The sequence below is a fragment of the Melanostigma gelatinosum genome, assembly GCF_949748355.1.
Source record: "Melanostigma gelatinosum genome assembly, chromosome: 10".
Classification (NCBI taxonomy): Eukaryota; Metazoa; Chordata; class Actinopteri; order Perciformes; family Zoarcidae; genus Melanostigma; species Melanostigma gelatinosum.
Genome location: NC_136643.1, coordinates 13,048,789 through 13,063,845, shown reverse-complemented (window position 1 = coordinate 13,063,845; position 15,057 = coordinate 13,048,789). Strand labels below are relative to the sequence as shown.

At 41.5% G+C, this 15,057-nt stretch overlaps 3 protein-coding genes across 3 annotated transcripts; 2 read left to right on the top strand and 1 right to left on the bottom strand.

The window, feature by feature from the left end:
- Positions 1–501: 501 nt before the first annotated feature.
- On the top strand, positions 502–5,665 carry naxd (NAD(P)HX dehydratase). Its single transcript, XM_079276547.1, has 11 exons — positions 502–1,605; positions 1,746–2,192; positions 2,422–2,572; positions 2,681–2,726; positions 2,850–2,938; positions 3,266–3,374; positions 3,770–3,820; positions 3,903–4,007; positions 4,119–4,239; positions 4,412–4,535; positions 5,249–5,665. Exons 1-11 carry the CDS (start codon positions 1,101–1,103, stop codon positions 5,397–5,399), a joined length of 1,899 nt encoding a protein of 632 aa, XP_079132673.1. The 5' UTR covers positions 502–1,100; the 3' UTR covers positions 5,400–5,665.
- A 430-nt stretch (positions 5,666–6,095) lies between these two features.
- On the top strand, positions 6,096–9,926 carry ing1 (inhibitor of growth family, member 1). The gene is made up of 4 exons (XM_079276527.1): positions 6,096–6,184; positions 7,235–7,417; positions 8,309–8,457; positions 8,993–9,926. Exons 2-4 carry the CDS (start codon positions 7,279–7,281, stop codon positions 9,632–9,634), a joined length of 930 nt encoding a protein of 309 aa, XP_079132653.1. The 5' UTR covers positions 6,096–6,184; positions 7,235–7,278; the 3' UTR covers positions 9,635–9,926.
- An 805-nt stretch (positions 9,927–10,731) lies between these two features.
- On the bottom strand, positions 10,732–14,827 carry ube2al (ubiquitin conjugating enzyme E2 A, like). Its single transcript, XM_079276803.1, has 6 exons — positions 14,667–14,827; positions 12,767–12,847; positions 12,613–12,638; positions 12,398–12,487; positions 12,223–12,311; positions 10,732–11,511 (listed from the first exon to the last, which is right to left on the bottom strand). The coding sequence occupies exons 1-6, from the start codon at positions 14,708–14,710 to the stop codon at positions 11,383–11,385; spliced, it is 459 nt and encodes a 152-aa protein (XP_079132929.1). The 5' UTR covers positions 14,711–14,827; the 3' UTR covers positions 10,732–11,382.
- Positions 14,828–15,057: the final 230 nt, after the last annotated feature.

Genomic DNA, 15,057 nt, shown 5'->3' with positions numbered 1-15,057 from the left:
GTGTATGATTTAAGGTTGGAACATATCTGCATCTACAAACAGCCCAGTTAGTTACCACCCGTGTTTGTCATCATATTTGAATTTATTTAGGGTAACCTAATATATCGGATTCATTTGGTGGAACATCAACCAACCAGCATCTAGCGGCCTTTAGAAGAAGTGCAGCTTTAAACTATTTCTGCTTTGGCTGCTCAGCGTGGCGGCAGCTGATCATCTGGGATTTAGGATTGTCCGAGGCGCCTTTAAAGGCATCATCAAATCCTTCTTCCTGTGCTGGTGCGCTGGGTCAATTTGCCTCATGATCAGGACCGTTTGTATACAGTTGTCAGCGTTGAAACGCAGTTCCAGTTTAGGTAAGAAGAACAGTGATCAACAAGGGGGGGTTGAAGAATGATAACATGCCGCAAGAGATTCACATGCTCGCCTTTTTTTTCACGGTTGCTCTGTCAATTTTCGCCACATTGGTCTGTTTGAACGAGAAAGGTAAAGTGAATGAAATATTGTGACATTTCATTGAATTGCCCTGGTAGCTGTAATGCTAGCTAAGCTAAAGCGCTGCAGTCACTGTTGTTCGAGGAGTTGACATGTTAAGTCCCAGTCGGCTGTGTACACGGGTGGCACTAGGACCCCGCAGACACCTAGCACTGACTGAAGAGCAGGCGGAGAAAGGTGAAGTTACCCTCAGACTACTGATCAGAGGTCCGTTTTCAAATTCCGCCAACTGAGCACAAGGTTGAGAAAAGGGGCTGGTGACACCGATCCCCGGTCAGTTAATCAAAATTACGAAGCTACGCATCTTGTTAACGACGTACAATGATAAACATAGACGTCTGGGCTTTAGCTAGCACACAAAGAGTTGACCTGTGCAATATAGTATAATGGTTCCCAAGTTAAAAACCCTCATTATTACACCCACTAATCCTTCTAAGCTACCTAAATGGCCAGTTGTTGCTGTTTGGGATATCGCTGCCCCGCGGCTTTGATGTAGCTAAGAGCAAAGATACAGACCAGACGTCCATTATAATCCGCAGTGTCAACTGCTCCATTCAACTCCTTGTGGTGCAGTTTGCGCCATAAGCGAGCCGGTTTGCACCCCCGCTATGCAAGCGAACACAACGCGGGGCTTCTTGTGGTCGGACGTGGAGACGAGGACCTTGTTGAACATCTGGGGGGAGCAGGACATCCAGGTGGCGCTGGATGGAAACTTCCGAAACAGCTTCGTGTACCGCGACGTGTCCCGGAGGCTGGGGGCGATGGGGTTTGAGAGGACGCCGGAGCAATGCAGGGTGCGGATCAAAAGCCTCAAGAGACAGTACTTGTTAGCGAAGGAAGGTAATCTACGCAACAACGGGCAGTATCACAAGATCTGTAAGTTTTATGACACCATGGAGAGGATTTTGAGCAACCGGGCCGCTCTTGATCCTCAGGAGTTCATAGACGGCGGGGCGGGAGGAGAGGAGGCCGTGGACTGCCTGGAGGAGGATGGAGAAGATGCGTACTCTGAGAGCACAGGGGAGTGTCCCTATCCCGCAGAGACCGAAGTGAAGCTGGAATACCCAACTGTTCCTATCCCGATTCCAGTGAAAGTGACAGTGGGCATGAACAGTGAGTCCTCCCTCCATTGTCCACATTCATTGGTTCTTCTGTGTTTGACGGCTGTTGTTATCATTCTAACACCACAATGATGTAACTCTATTCTGCTCAAAGTTGCATCGCATACAATGTCTCGCCCCTCTCTACTCCAGGCACTCCAGTGAGACCACACAACAGCAGCCAGTCGGCCAGCAACCTGTCAACCCGAACGCCTAAACGGCAGAGGAAGCGACGCGCTAACTTCCCCATGGAGAAACTGATGGAGCAGTTACTGGAGCAGAGCGCCCAGGCCGAGGACAACTTCTACCGGCTGGAGGAGCAGCGCTTCCAGGCGGAAGACCGGCTCAGGGAAGCCGAGCACGCCAGGGAGCTGCACATGCTCCAGATGCTCGGGCAGATGTTCTCCAGCGTCTCCTCGGCCAGACCCGGCTCTGCTGCCACTCCCTCCAAAACAGCTCCGCCTGCCCATGCTCCCGCGTTCTCCAGTGCCTCCCCATCGTGTACACGTGGCCAGTCCGGTCATCTCAGACGCCATCCACCCCAAACAGACTGTTTCACCCAAAAAAATCCACTGGTGACCCCAGAACCCCCGGGATTAGGTATTAGTTTCGGTTGTCATGTGCAGCATTGTGATGGCTCAGTGATGGAGCGGTCACTCCAGGCAACAGATTTTCTTTAGTTAGGTGGTTTTTGGTATTTTTTTATTTGCAGTGCATATTATCTCTTTATTTGTTGGTTTTGCCAAACTATAAATCGTAGATTTAGACTCCGACTCAAGCCGAGCAAGTATCCCACACTTTAAAACTGTCACTTTGTTTGTTCCCTCAGTGTTTGAACGCTACTACAGTTTGGGGTCTGCGTCACACAGAGGCATGGAGGATGACATCCTCTCCCTGGTAAAGAACATAGTCCCTCCGCTGACGTCCAAAAAGCACAAGGGACAAGATGGACGTATCGGGATCATTGGAGGATGCCAAGAGTATGTCACAATTTGCCCTTCATACAACCATCATTCACCAAAGAAGAACATTACATTTGTTGTTCTGTAGAACATTTGCCCTAATATTTTCATCTCCACACTCTCAAGCTATACTGGAGCTCCATACTTTGCCGCCATCTCAGCATTAAAAGTGGTGAGCAGTCATTCCGATCGTGCTTCTGACAGATTTCTCGTTAATCTTATCCAGTCTGAACTGATGTTTTTTAATTAAAAGTCCAGTTTGGGTGCAGTGACTGTGCCTTTGTCTTGTTTCCAGGGGGCCGACTTGGCTCATGTGTTCTGCACCAAAGATGCTGCAACTGTGATCAAATCATACAGCCCTGAGCTCATAGTTCATCCTGTTCTGTAAGTACAGATCCACGTGGACCAATTATCATCTGAATAGCATGTTGAGAGGACACAATTCTTTTGTTTACAGTATCAAGAGAGTAGGATATATGACAGACACATATGTATAATGCAATACAGCGTACACAAACACATCCTTCCTTCACTTTGTGTGTGTGCACAGTTGCCATTTATTCATAAATGAAAACCAAGATTATTTATGCGCAAAGCATAAAAAGGCTTTTTGGAGAGCATGAAGAAGGGACTTTTCATAATGTGTGGATTCCGACACGTCTAACGCGGGTTTGTCTTTATTTGTGTGTGTGTGTGTGTGTGTGTATCAAGGGACAGCCCTAATGCAGTGGAAGAGATAGAAAAATGGCTCCCAAGACTTCACGGCCTTGTGGTGGGACCAGGTCTAGGGAGAGAAGACGCATTGCTGAAAACAGCCAAGGCACGTGGAATACATTCACTCAAAACAGTCTCTATGGCTAACTGCTTGTGCATGACCACACAACTGAACAAAAGTCATATTCTTAGAATACAGTGATGAATCTAAGCTGCACACAACTCCTCATGTTTGTGGCTCTCTGTGACTGAAACGGTCAAAATTTAAGTTAAATTCCCAGAAAACATGGCTTAGTGGGAATGTCAAAGACTTGAGAGAAAGATCTCAGACTGATGATTCAAACTGTGTCTGAAAGAAGCACATGTGCACTAAGTTGACACTGATTTGTAGCCCAGCTTTGATGGAACTAAAGACAACATTACAGTGTGCTTGTAGGAGCAGAATGACTTAAGTATAATGTAAACTGAATCTCAAGATGACCTTTTTTCCCTCTCTTTTAGGAGGTGATAGAGAAGTCTAAAGCGAGAGATATCCCGATAGTCATTGATGCAGTAAGTGTTGAACAGATGGGATTTTATTGGTATAGCCAGACACAGTAACTGAGTGTGTTTGTGGTTTGTTTCTTTTGAACAGGACGGATTATGGCTAGTTACACAGCAACCATCTGTTATCCAAGGGTACCCGAAGGGAATCCTCACACCTAACGTCATGGAGTTTACTCGGCTGTATGAGGCTCTGGTGGGTCTTTCTGTACAGGTGACCTGGTCACCAATTGATGGCATACAACATATCTATCTGTGTGCTAATGTGTGTGTCTTTTTTTCCTTTCCTGTGTGTTTGCTGTCTCAGCACCACGAGCCCATGGACATCAGTGATCATCAACGCAGCGTCATGCAGCTCAGTGTAGCCATGGGCAACCTCACTGTGGTGCTAAAAGGAGAACATGATCTCATTACAGACGGCAGTAAGGGTTAGTGCCAAGTTACAACATTTAGGAAATTCACTTTTACAGCCACACATTTACCCTTTTCCACTTTGTGTAAATTACTAATTGGATATGAATCCTGAGAAACTTAAGAGCTTTTTTTTTTTTTTTTTTTTTTTTTTGTGACTGATGTCATGTTGTAAATTCTTGTTTTCAGTGATCTCGTGCAGCGTTGCGGGCAGTGGGAGGAGATGTGGTGGACAGGGTGATCTTCTATCTGGAGCTATGGGGGTTTTGGCCCACTGGGCTCATGCTGCCTCTGCAGCTGGAATGAGCAGAAGGTGAAGGCGAGCTGCTTGAGCATTTGTTTTAATCGTTGTGTATACCACCTTTTAAGAAAGGACCATAGCGTTTTTTTAATGTTTAAAAACACATTTTGTGAACCATTTCTCAAATATTCTGTGTTTGGATCGATTTTATACCTTTTTACAGCCCCCATTGATTTCCATTCACTTCAGTAGGTTACAGAAATCAAATTGCAAGTCCTTGAAATTTGCTTGACTTGTGTAATCTGTCCTAGTTAATATGAAGTCACTTTTTTGTTAATTTATTGTAGGTCTGATCTGAAAGGTTTAGTTAGACTAGATAAACAACATATTAATTGTCAACTATTTTCATTATCCATTTTGATATCGTCATTTTTCGACCACAATGCAAAACAAATAGTTTCAGGCTTTATATTGTGATCATATACTGCTTTACCTTGTTGTATGTGATAATAAAATGAACATCTTTGGGTTTGGGATGGTTGGTCAGAAAAAAGGTGTTCACCATGTTCTGGCATTGTGTAGATTCAATGATTAATCAAGAAAATAGTCGTCAGACAAATAAATGAAAATAGTCTTTATTTTGTTATTGTCACATGGTAATGCTGTTAACAATCATCAGAAGTTGAACCACTACTACGATCTATTAAAGTCTAATATTGTACAAATAAATATAATTGTATGTGTCTCTCTCTGTCTCATAATCCATATTTTTTTTTGTCCTCTAGTGTAAATCCATCGGTGGTTGCAGCATTCGGGGCTTGTTCTCTTACAAGGCAGTGCAACAGTCAAGCATTCCAGCGACATGGCAGGTCCACCACCACATCGGACATGATCCAGGAGATTGGCTCAGCCTTCAAAAAGCTATTTGAAAGCTGAAACCAGCCAACTGAAAATTGTTGTTTTAAAAGCTATACACATACTGTACATACTCAAGTTTGCATTGTTGATAACTGCTAATATAGCCTATGGATGGGCTGGTGGAAAAAAAGTTCTCATCAAGCTGAATTTGAATGAAGTTAAGACAACGCTCAAATTCTGGTGCAAAAACAAGAGTACACACTGACTTGTATTAAATGAACCCTGTATGAAACCAACAAATATGGTCTTCCATTTATGAAGTATTATTATTATGAATGCATTCACCAAACATGCTGAGGTAGCTACATTTTTTTACAACCCACCAAAGAGACTGAGATGGTAAGACAATTCGGGCCACTGTAAACCAGAAAACTGTTTGAATTTTTTAAAATAAATATGGTTTTGTGTGAGTGACAATTTGAACTAGTTCTTGGAAGCCGTCATGCCAAACGGAAGTATTATTATTCAATTACTTCTGTCAGTGGCCGCGTCGTACATATTTGATCAGGCACTTTAGCTGACAGCTAAAATTAAAATCCATTGGGCTAGTAGGATCCACACTGTCGTTACACTAGTGGTCCACTATTATTCAATTACTTCTGTCAGTGGCCGCGTCGTACATATTTGATCAGGCACTTTAGCTGACAGCTAAAATTAAAATCCATTGGGCTAGTAGGATCCACACTGTCGTTACACTAGTGGTCCACTCTACACACGACCTAGCGTTAGCAACAACAGCAACAACTGCATCACGGAGTGTTCAACGTCTGCTACAGAAAACAAAGCTATTATTATCCACACAGGTACGTTGACCTGCAAGCCGCCTCGCTACAAACTAAATAAGTTTGGTTAACCTTTGTTGAATGATTGTTTTTTTGCATTGCGTCTCATGTGAATCGTTAAATAACGTTATGCGTTTAAAGCTAAGTGAAGCTAATTTAGCTAACAGTTACATTGAAGCGAACATGATATAAATAAGGCCGCTTAAAGTGTCAAAATGATTGCATAATGTTCGTAATGATCTGTGTAATGGTAGCTTGTGGATGTAGTTAGCAGTTGTGTGTTTGTTTACGATGTGATTGAATGAAGTGTTTTTCTTCACACTGGTTAGACACATTAACGTTAGGTGACGTTTCAGCGCTGTCAGTACGCGATTAGCATCACTGATATATTTATTTGTGTAAAGTAACATTTTTAGAGTTGGCTAATCTCAAATGTGCAAAGAGGAGAAAGTTCGTAACGTTAGCTAATTGTAACGGTTATTTAGTCGTGAATCCCAAAGACTAAAATTAGACACAGGAGCTGTTGTTGATGGACATAATTAATCGGACTTCTATGTGGTTGTTTTCACATTAATATGTGTCGGTTTATCTTTTATCCGACGTTTCCTGGCGTTAATTAATCGGGAATTCTAGCTAGCTTACCTAGCTAACATCAATGTTGTGCTAACGTCAGTGGTTTAGCGTTGTTGTCAGTATTCACTTCAGTAACTAAAGGTAACATGTTGTCCATCTGAACTCGCACGGAAATGTTTTTAGTTTTCTTCTTGAACAGAGTTGTTTCTTCTGCTCCAAACTAGTCTCTCTCTGTTGGCAGATTTATAGTACACGTAGCAAGCGATCTTTAGGATGGCTGACTTCAGATCAGTTGCCCCCTCCCCCTTTCTCATTTTGACTACTATAGTGTTTATTTGCTTTATACTGGAAATCAAGACGGATGTCCAACGGGTTTTATATCAAGGACGTTTGATGTGACGAAATTAATTAATAGTTGTCAGGAAAACAGCATTTGAACATCTTTTAAAGCAACACTACACATTTTTATAATGATTTATAATGATGTGTTGGTAAAAGGTGCAGGTGTTGGGAGTGTCCTCCGGGAAGAAAAGGGGTCCGCGATGTTGAACCCGACCAATGGCGACACGAGCCACGTCGTTGTGAAATACGTAGAGGAGTATTTGGACCTGGTGGAGTCACTACCGTTTGACCTGCAGAGGAGTGTGTCCCTCATGAAGGAAATTGATGCCAAGTATCAAGGTAAAAATAAGTCCTCACAATTAATCAAAATGTTATTTATTGAAGGCAAAACACATATCCTATAGACTTACAAAAACATCTTTGTTTGGTACAGATCCTCGTGAAAATCACATGACAATCACATTAATATGTTTTTCAATAACAATAACAATTTAAGAATCATCGTCTACATTAATCAATACTAAATTAATTGCAAAAATCATATAGTAACATATAGTTAAGCAATTACTTAACAGATACGTCGGCAAACATTGTAATCAGAAATTACAGATGGCCTTGCAGTTCAAGACATGGAGATTAAACTTACATGTATACATTTATGTTTAAAAAAAAAAACTAAACCAAATGAATTAGAAGTGTACCGACTGAACACTTAACAGATTACATAGCAAATTGTAGACATGTAGCTATAATGTACAATTACACACTACATTGTAGCTGCATGTCTGAACCCGCTGGCTACCGCTCCCACTAGATCGAGCCTAACACCCAGCACTTTGCTCTCTCACCAGTCTCATTACAATCCCCCAAAGTAGTGGGTCTCACCTCCTGTCTTGTCCACGTGGTATGCTTGATCAACACACAGGATGTACCTTTCATCTTCGCTGCCTGCAGACTAAACTTGACAGATTTGTCTCCTTTCTAAACTGAACTGACGTAGTTTCATGTAGCTAAAACTGATGCAGTGTAATGTCATGCTAGCCCATTTGGACAGTTTGTTCACTCATTATTCACTGGCTAAAACACCCTCCTCACCACATAATACAGTCAAGAAAATTATCAAATATGACAAGTAATATAATTAAGTTTGTGTGTACCTTTTGAGAATCTGTTGAATTTCAGTAGTCCTATTCCCATCTTAATTGCCCCCCTTGATTTGTTCTTTGGCAGATGTTCTGAAGGAGCTTGATGATGCTTATGAACGGTATCGCAGAGAATCTGACTCACTTCAGAGGCGAAAGCTTCAGTCATCCATTCAGAGAGCGCTGATCCGTAGTCAAGAGCTCGGAGATGAGAAGATCCAGATTGCCGGTCAAATGGTACGTTAAGAGAGCCCCGCAGCTGCTCATTGGCAAACCTCCAGGTCTGAGTGTGTGCAACTGTGTGAGGACAGAGAAGTGCTTTTCCAGGAACATCTGTGCTCAGAAAAAACCTACCCCGAGTAAAAAAAATAAAAAAAGGAAGCTTTTCTAGACCTGATAAAAGGCCTTTTTGTATTGGGATTCCATTTTGCACACATTTGAATTTCTTTGAAGGTTGTGAATACTCATGTTGCTGCACATCTGGTTATTGACAGAATGTATAATGTTATACTGCATAACTGGATAAACAAGGAGCATGTCTAAGCAAACTGATTTCTTATTTAAGAAATATGGTTTTATTAACTTTTCACATACAAAACCATCAAAACATATGGTTTATCAAAGGAACGTCATTCTACAGCTTGCCACTTCATGCCCAAACAAGTTATGGTCTTACTTCTAGTTTCAGTTTTGCAAGTTTTCAGTCTTCCACATGTACTTCAGACGACGGCAGGCAGAGCTTTACAGTAAATCTGAACGGTGTTTGTTTCAGGTGGAGTTGGTGGAGAACCGAACACGACAAATCGACTGGCATTCTGAACTTCTCCTTTCCTCTCAAGAAGTCCCAGAGACTCACGTTCCCACAGCAACATCCATGACAGCCACTGCCGTGTCCGTGACGTCGTCATCATCATCATCCTCAGCCACCGTTACTCCGGGCAAAACCGTCCAGCACGAAAAGAAGCGCGAAGAGGTTACCCCAGTCTCGGCCGGTGGAGACAAGGCCGGAGGAAAACGCTCAAGACGTCAGAAAAACGGAGAAAGCCGGGAAAGTTACGGGGCTGTGGAGCAGGCGGAGGAAGCGGGAGTGGCCGCATCCCGCGAAAAGAGGGCCAAAACGTCGTCAAAGAAGAAGAAACGGTCAAAAGGGAAATCCGAGAGAGAAGTGTCGCCGCCAGACCTGCCCATCGATCCAGATGAGCCGACATACTGCCTGTGTGAGCAGGTGTCCTACGGCGAGATGATTGGCTGCGATAACGACGAATGTCCCATTGAGTGGTTTCATTTCTCATGTGTCGGGCTCCACCATAAGCCCAAAGGCAAGTGGTACTGCCCCAAGTGTAGGGGTGAGAACGAGAAGAGCATGGACAAGGCCTTAGAGAGGGCCAAGAAGGAGAGGGCGTACAACAGGTAGCTCGCTCTGTCGGGCCCAATGAACACGAAAAAAAATATTTAGTTTTGTCTTTGTTACCATTTACTGGCGGCACTGTTTAAAAAGTGAAGGAATGTTGTAAATAGTTATTTTTGTAACTTCTGTATGGCTGAGAAACAAGACTGTTGCCTCCTGGTTGGTATTATTTGTAAAAGATGGACACAGTACAGTTCAACCTGCATGTAACTTACTGCCCCTTTGTTTTCATCATGCATGCAACATCTCCCACTCCTTTTATATATGCTCAATTCATTTCACAAATAAAACGTTTCTAAATAAATAATCATTTGAAGATGTTTTCACTTGCTGCTAAGTGGCACAAAAAAACCAAACACGGCTGGTTTAAAGATTAGTTTACATTCCTTTGCCTCCAGTCCAGAGGTATTATGTTCTCAGGTTGTCCGTCCGTTCTTATGAACGAGATTGACATGAATACGTATGCTAATTATGACAATTCATGGCATCAAGGGATGACATTTTGGAGAAACATGGATGCAAGTGGTAAGTTGACTGGGTGGCAATAATTCTAGTTATATTTCATGAATTACTACACTATGGTTTTCTAAATTGAACAAATTACATACTATATTAAGCTTTTTTATGGCATACTATGGCCTTTCAAAACATGTATTGGGCCACAAATTCATATGCTAATTCTAAAAATGTATGACAGAGTTAAGTGAGATTTTGGCTAGTTGGCAAAGGCATATAATGACCTGCTATAGTATGGTTTGACATACTGTACGATAACTTTTTGAAATATACTGACTTTATGGCATACTATACTATCGACATACTATGCAATGACTTTTCTGGCAGATTGATTTCCCCTCTGGTGAATGTGTTTTTTACATTATGACGCGTTGCTCCGACATGCATTATCACTTTGGCTTTAACAAAAGGTTACCTCCCTGTGTTGCTATAGTGAGGATTTAAATGCCATTATTTAACCGTGGTTTCCCTTATAGTCAGTGCCTCAGATTGATTTGTAACCCCTGTCAAGGAAAGTATGGTTGTTTTCAGCCTAGTTCAAGAAGTCTTGAATTTGCAGTTACAATAAAAAGCATCTCACATAAAGATGGATTTGCCATTTTTATTTACAAGTGCTGAAAAAATGACACGGGACAACCAGTGTAAAATCTGTACATAAATTCAGATGCAGGTTTCTTATATACACGAGTACTGAACAGGAACGTGAATACACTGTCATGCATGTAACAGAGTTCAAAACACAGAAAAAGACACGGCGTAAAGATGTCTGATTCAGTTGTAGTCCGTGATGTTCGGGCTGCTCATTCTCCCAAAGGGAAGGTCGGATGGATCACATGGGAGCTGACAAACGAAAAGCTAAAGAGCACAACAGAACATGACGGAATTCATACACCCTCCGAGACATTTAGCACAAGTCATGAGGAGCTATTACAGAGAGTAAGAACACACCAGAATTTTTGGGTAACGGCCCACAAGTCCATAGTGACGAAACATCAAGGCATGATTCAGCACATTTCCCCTGACTGACTGGAAAACGTGGGATAGAATAGAAAAAATGAATCCCTCTTGACGGGCAAAAAAACAAAAACATTCTATGAAGGGAAGTTGACGGTAAAGTGCATAAAAGCTTAAAATCAAAAAGATGGGAGGGTGGGAGGGCAAAAAGTAAGAGGTACTCCACTAAACCTTGCAGCACACACAGCTTAACGATGGAGAGAGCAGCTATCGGGATTGTCAGGTCAACTGTCTCTCCAGCTTTGTTCTACGATGGCAGACACGCGCTTCTCGTACTCCCGCTTGTTCTCCTGGTACAGCTGAGCGGCCTGACTGTTGGCGGGACTGTTGGGGTTTGGTTCATCAAGCAGGGACTGTGGGAGGAGAAGAGAAATACTGGCATCATAAGCAAGGTGTTAGGAAGATAAACATGTCACTATTCCCTCTCTCATATCTATTTGATATTGCCGTCTCCTTAAAACAAACGTATTTATTAAAGTTTCTCACCAAAAACTACAGTTCACAAGATTACACTTGAACGCGTTACGATCGTGTTATAACTGCTTGCTCTTCGCTCGGCTAGAAGCAGGACTGTGCGAGGGAGAGACTCGGTGCGTCGCTGCGACTACTCTGAGCAGCATGCATGAGAGTGAAAGACAATAAGTGTCTGATTAAGTTGTTCAAAATGGTTTTATGTTTCTTCCTCTGTGGCTTATTTTGGACTTGTAGTTGTGACAAATTGAAAGCTGTTGATCTGACAAAACAAGACACTTGACGATGTAAGATTGGGCTCTGGACATTTTTCTGTTTTCTTACATTTAAAGTTCAAAAGATGAATTTCTTAATCGAGAAAATATTCAAACTATCAAATAAATAAGTAGCAGCCCTCCCCATCAGTATCAAATTAATTTTGTACAAATGTATTAACGACAGTAGTCTAAATCTTGAATAATTACAAGTTAAACATCAAATATGTGATCAAATAAAGGTCACAGTTTCTCAACGTCAAAGATAGGGTTTGCTTTCTGTTGTGTGTTACTGCCTGACTTTATAACATACCGGTATATGAATAAATTGTTGTTTACCTGGATAGATGTAAGGATAGAGGACACATCATATGTTGGACTCCAACGATTCTGTAGGATGTCCAAACATATACTCCCATCTGCATAGACTGTGGGGAAACAAAAACAACACAATCAAACACGACACATGAATAGCAATACTGTAATAAGGTGGAAGATAGTACAACAATCCTACCATTTGGATGAAACATCTTTGACACAAATCGTACTGTGGGTGGTTTGTTGGGGTATTCTTCTGTGAACTCTACAATGAGTTTAAATGTACCTGGGACAGAGAGACGGGACACAAAAAAGACTATCTATGTAAACATATTCTAAATAACATGCAACAAAGTGACAACATGCCGTACTAAACTAAATAATAATGACTTAACAGAGTGAGATACTTACCATCCTCAAAGGGAGTTCCTTCGGGGCTGTGAGTGTGACGTTAGACAAAAAGGGATTTCGTCATTAATTATGAATTTCACACACATTTATAACATCTATAGCTGGGGGGGAAAAATCTGTCCATGTACAACACGGCTGTGCATCGATGTCTTACCCAAATATGACTGCATTCCACGCCATAATGTTGTTTTCCGATGGGGCACCACTGACGCCAGCAGGCGGGTCCTCTTGTAGCCTTCATAACAGAAAGGTATAGGGTTATTGCAGGACTTCTAACCCATACTCCACGAGCAGAAACTAGATTTATTACGCCAGTCAGGTGAATGCCATGATTGACTGAGTACTTTCCTCTTGAGAATAAGCCAAATTCTATTTTTGAAAGTAGGGGTGACCCTGAGTAGTCTACTACTCAATGTAAGGAGCCTCATTCGACAGTCTCGCAGTCAAATCGTCGCACTGGCTGAAAAGTGTGGTTATGAAACAAAGGATTATTCCAGTCGGGTTCTATGGTGGTCCTGAATGTCTAATTTTACATAGAATAACTTTATTTCTCCCAATAATATTCTATTTTGGTGTAAATATCAGCCTATTAATACTGTTAAAAAATGTGAAAATAACTCTGGTGCTTTCAATCAATCTCCTTGGTGTGTGTGTATAATTCCCAAACGTATGTTGAGGGGGGGAGAATGGAATTGGGGCCTGTACTCTGGTACTCTGGACAGCACCGCACCTTTACAACCTTCACACTGGAAACCACAGCGGCCATTATTACCGGCTAAGCGATAGTCACATGCATCTTGGCAGCCGATCATTTTGTACAAGTATTTCCCATCCCACGTTTATTTTCAAATAAACCTAAACCATAAACCATAAACCATAAAACTTTACCTTTCTGGCCAGAGTAAGCAGACATTAAAAGTATTACTGATTGATTATTGTCCCACCCTGGTTGTACCTTTTACACATTTAACTCTGGTGATGTTTAGTATTTTAGCAAAATGCAATACAGTCTTCTGCGTTGAGCAAATATATGCACATCACATTAGCCTCTGTAAATGAATCAAGCAATCAATCACGTAATAATGGGCATTGTAATTTCTTGCCAACTACAGTGCATCATTTTAAAACTTGTATCAGCTGATATAAACATTAAGGTAATTACTAACAGACCCTCACATTGTGGCAGCTTAAAGTCCAAGCTAAATTTGTGAAAAATGTTGTGATTAACTGTATCCTAAATTCAACATCTCGTTGATAACTAAATAAAAAAATATTACACGTCAGAGCATTGTGTAGGTAGTGGAATAACACTCCTGTTCTCGTCACATGGACCCTTATAAACTCGTTAACAGTTAAATGTTAAGGGTCAGAACGGAGTTAATCTCTCACACCTTCTGACACAAACCGTAGGACACATATTTGTCTCAGTCAAATACGCTCAGTTGCAAAATTAATAACAAACTATAGAAGCATGTGAAAGATTTTAATAGCTTACTTTTGATGAACTGTTGTACTTTTGTAGGGACCGAACGGTAACAGAGCTAATGTTGGTTAGCATCGTACATGGTAACAGAGCTACTGTTGGTTAGCATCGTACATTATGCCAGTTAATGTTAAAGAAACGAGAGCCTTAAATCCACGAATCATTAACGTTGGATACGTTGCATTACGTGTGTTAAACCAAAGTATAAAATAGCAAACCAGTCTATTGTCACGCGCATTTAAATATCTAGTATAGAGAGTTAGCCGTAAACTGTAACTCTATCCTGCTCACTTACACGTCAATGCTAGCAGCGTTAGCTTCTAGCTGGCTCTAGGCGAAGCGCTTTTACTAAATTAGTGTTATTTCACTTAAATATTTCAGGTTCTTAAAAACACGATACAATACACGGTATTTGCGTCACGTTCATATATGTGGTTCGGATCGGTGAGTCAATACATTAATATATTATAAAAATATATATACTGGTTAGCTTTGCTAAGCTAACGTTAGCTGTTTTTGACAAATCATAGCCAACTAGCATCAACCGGTTAATTCCTACCCATCAACTTACCGTTTAAAATCTCTCATAAGTCTCCTTCTAGCCGGGGTTGACATCGTGTACTTGTGACACACGTATTGATAACCTCAATTATTTGATCGAGAACGTTATATTGTGTTTAATGGTTATTTTGACTTCAGTGGCCCGACGCTTTCCCTCGTTCTCTGGATAATCCTGACTCTCTAGTTAGCCCAGCTAGGTTTACCGGACGATACCACTCTTTGGAAAGAGGGGGAGACTATTTAAAATACCAAGTTCAAAGCATGTTTTTGCAGAGGATAATAAGTATAGGTATTTTTGCCGTTAAGAAAAGACATTTTGAAAAGTACATTTTGTTGTATATCGGCAAGATAGTTATGTCACGTTGTTTTATTTGACAGGATTTTTTGTCTCCCCCACTCGC